A 2662-nucleotide genomic window follows, 5' to 3' on the forward strand; every position below is an offset into this window, starting at 1 on the left:
ACAGCGCAGCTGTGCCTCACGGGGCGCCGGCGATCCCTGACCCACCCGTCCTCCCCGCAAAAAGAGGGGTCACCCCCTTTCCCCGGGCCATGACGGTGCTCGGTGCGTTGGGGCGCCGTGCCCACCCTCGCTCCCCCTCCCGCCGGTCCTTCTGCCCTCGCCGTGCTCGGTCGTGCCCCTCTAACGGAGCCGTCCTCCTCCCAGGCACCGCCTGCCCGAGCGCTTCCCGTGCGGCCGCGGACCACCGCGAGGGCTCCCGAGTGGAGCTGCTTGGGCTGCCCGGCACGGAGCGGGTTATTCCCGGAGATGGAGCCCAGCCCTTCTGACACGAGCCCAGCCGAATAAAATTTCAGAGAGGTCTTTATGAACCGTTCCAGTTCACAAACGCAGAGCCCTGAAGGCACTCAAATTTCAGAGATTTAAGGAGGAGGAAAGGCCTGTGGACACTCGGAGGATTTTAAATCAAGTTCAGTGTAATGCTACGGCGGCATTTGCCAGGGAAGCCTTTAACTCTGCTACTGGTTCCATCTCCTCCAGCGTTTTATCTGGGAGGGTCCCACCATCCCCGTGGAACGCTGACTGAAAATACTCAGCAGAAACCCACTGATCCCTCAGTGGGTTCCCTGTCAGCCATTATTTCCCAGAAAGGCTGTGCTGTATTTACAATTAGCCATTAAAGAGGGGGGAGGGAAAGGAAAGCCTACGGAAGCGCTGCCGTTTCGAGTATGTGATGTGCATGTTCAGCCAAGCTGACTCGGGTCTCTCAGTGTTCCCCGAGTAAACAAAACCACCACAACTTGGACAGCTGCTTTTATGCTGAAGCCAGAACACTGCACAAAACTGACTTCAATTCCAGTAGTTCACGGGAGCCTGCTCTCCCAACTGCAGTTGGTGGGACACACTGAGCAGCTACAATTGCTGTGCCAGTTCCAGGCAGGAAGTATGTTTCCGGTTCCTAGCACTTTAAACCCAGAAGGGACAGTGTCCAGTCTTACCACTTCCTGCAATTCAATCTCTTCCCCGGAAAGATGGACTTTCAGGATTAATTCTGGGACAGAACTAGACTTGGTGCAGGCCAGTGAGCCAAAATAAACACTTTTTGGACTGATGCTCCAAATTCATTGTGATTTCAGTTCTGTAACATCTGCCCATTAGTTTATGACCTGCCAAATGCGTTTTGGCCTTTAAATGATAGAAGCATTTAGTTAATAAATATAATATCAGAAGGCTTAGAAATTGATCTGTGTCTCTTTTGGGTACTCCTCAAGAGCATACCGCATCTTTAGCAAACAGAAGGAGCCATACCTTTCACACGGCAGGCAACGCAGAAGTTTTTTACAAGTGGCTGAAATGGACTGCACTGCAAGCAAACTTTGAAACAAAATCCCAAAACCCCAACCCTTACTGCTTTGTACCCTTTTCTGTCAAGTAACTCATGAAAACCTGATGGGTTCAGTGGAACAGCACTATAAACACCCATCTTCCAGCCCTTCCTTCCCCTTTGCAGGAGAGGCCATCTACAGACCAAAAACTGCAGAGCTCCATAAGGACAGCTTGGCTGCATAAATATGGGGCAATTTTTAAAGCCAATGCTCATCAAGAGGGCAGTGAATGGCACTGCAGGAAAACCTCTGCTTAAACAGAGCTACTGCACAGGAGAATGCTTCCATTGTCACTCACTGCAAGTCCTCATCCCTGGTGACAGCCACATCCTAGCAACAAGTGGCACATCTGCTTTCAGGATGAGCTTTGCTGTTTTCTGACAGCCACCCAAAAAATCAGTTTTTCTCAGCACAGAAGCTCCAGTTATGACAATGTTTCTTTACTGGAATCATTATCACCCCTTTCCTAATGTTGTCAGCCATCTCACTGAACCTGGCGTTTCAGAGAGCCAGCCTTAGAGCTGGTGACCCGACTGCTGCCCTGATTCTTGCCAAGTTCAAGCCTGTGTCTCATTCTGTGAAGGGGCAAGGAAGCAGACTCCATATAAAAAAATATTTCAACTTGTTCTATTGGTTTGAAGCCCCTAGAGAATGCGCTCTTAGGCAATCTGGTCTCTATCTAGCATTATTATTATTATTTCTATTTTTACAAGTCTAATCAAGCTGCTAGTTGTTGTTGCTTGTACTCCTGCTTCGTACAGTGACCTACAGCGTACAAGACAACCAGTTCAGTACTGTGCACCCTGTACTCCAGCACCGCAGAGTTCCAGAAAAAAAACAGCGTTCCAGAAAGCATGGCAGGCTAGGAAAATCAGCCCTTCCCCCCGCCAAGAAATTTGTAGTAGACACTCCGCCGCAGGAGGTTGTGGGGGCGGCCGGGGCTGACACTGCCGTGGTAGGGGGAGGACGGAAGGGACCACATCCCAATAGGGGGGATTCGGGGAGAGCAAGCAGCCGCTCCTACGAAAACAGGAGGGAGCGATGGAAGAAGGAGGAAACCACCCGCTGAGATGGCGCAGCAGGAAGGGCGCAGGACGCGCCGTTACCTGGGCTGGGTGGCGGCCGAAGCCCTCCTCCTCCTCCTCCTGGTCCCCGTACAGGGCCCTCCGCAGCCGCTCCAGGTGCTCCCGCAGGGTGACCCGCTGGTGGAAGGAGAAGGCCGGGTGCAGCGAGGCCATGGTGAAGAGCAGGAGCAGCTCCTCCTGCGCGCCGCAGCCCAG

General features: G+C 52.5%; 1 protein-coding gene across 3 annotated transcripts in view; it reads right to left on the reverse strand.

Annotated features, from left to right (window-relative positions):
- ZCCHC2 (zinc finger CCHC-type containing 2) overlaps nt 1–2656 on the reverse strand; it is a 43328-nt gene extending 40672 nt beyond the window's left edge. For all 3 annotated transcript variants that reach the window (XM_031059285.1, XM_005423848.2, XM_031059284.1), the window contains exon 1: nt 2489–2656. In XM_031059285.1, the coding sequence (XP_030915145.1) occupies nt 2489–2620 (132 nt within the window). In that variant the 5' untranslated portion in view covers nt 2621–2656. The remainder of the gene's footprint in view (nt 1–2488) is intronic.
- Nucleotides 2657–2662: the final 6 nt, after the last annotated feature.

The sequence above is a fragment of the Geospiza fortis genome, unplaced genomic scaffold (genome assembly GCF_000277835.1).
Source record: "Geospiza fortis unplaced genomic scaffold, GeoFor_1.0 scaffold58, whole genome shotgun sequence".
In the NCBI taxonomy this organism is placed as follows: domain Eukaryota; kingdom Metazoa; phylum Chordata; class Aves; order Passeriformes; family Thraupidae; genus Geospiza; species Geospiza fortis.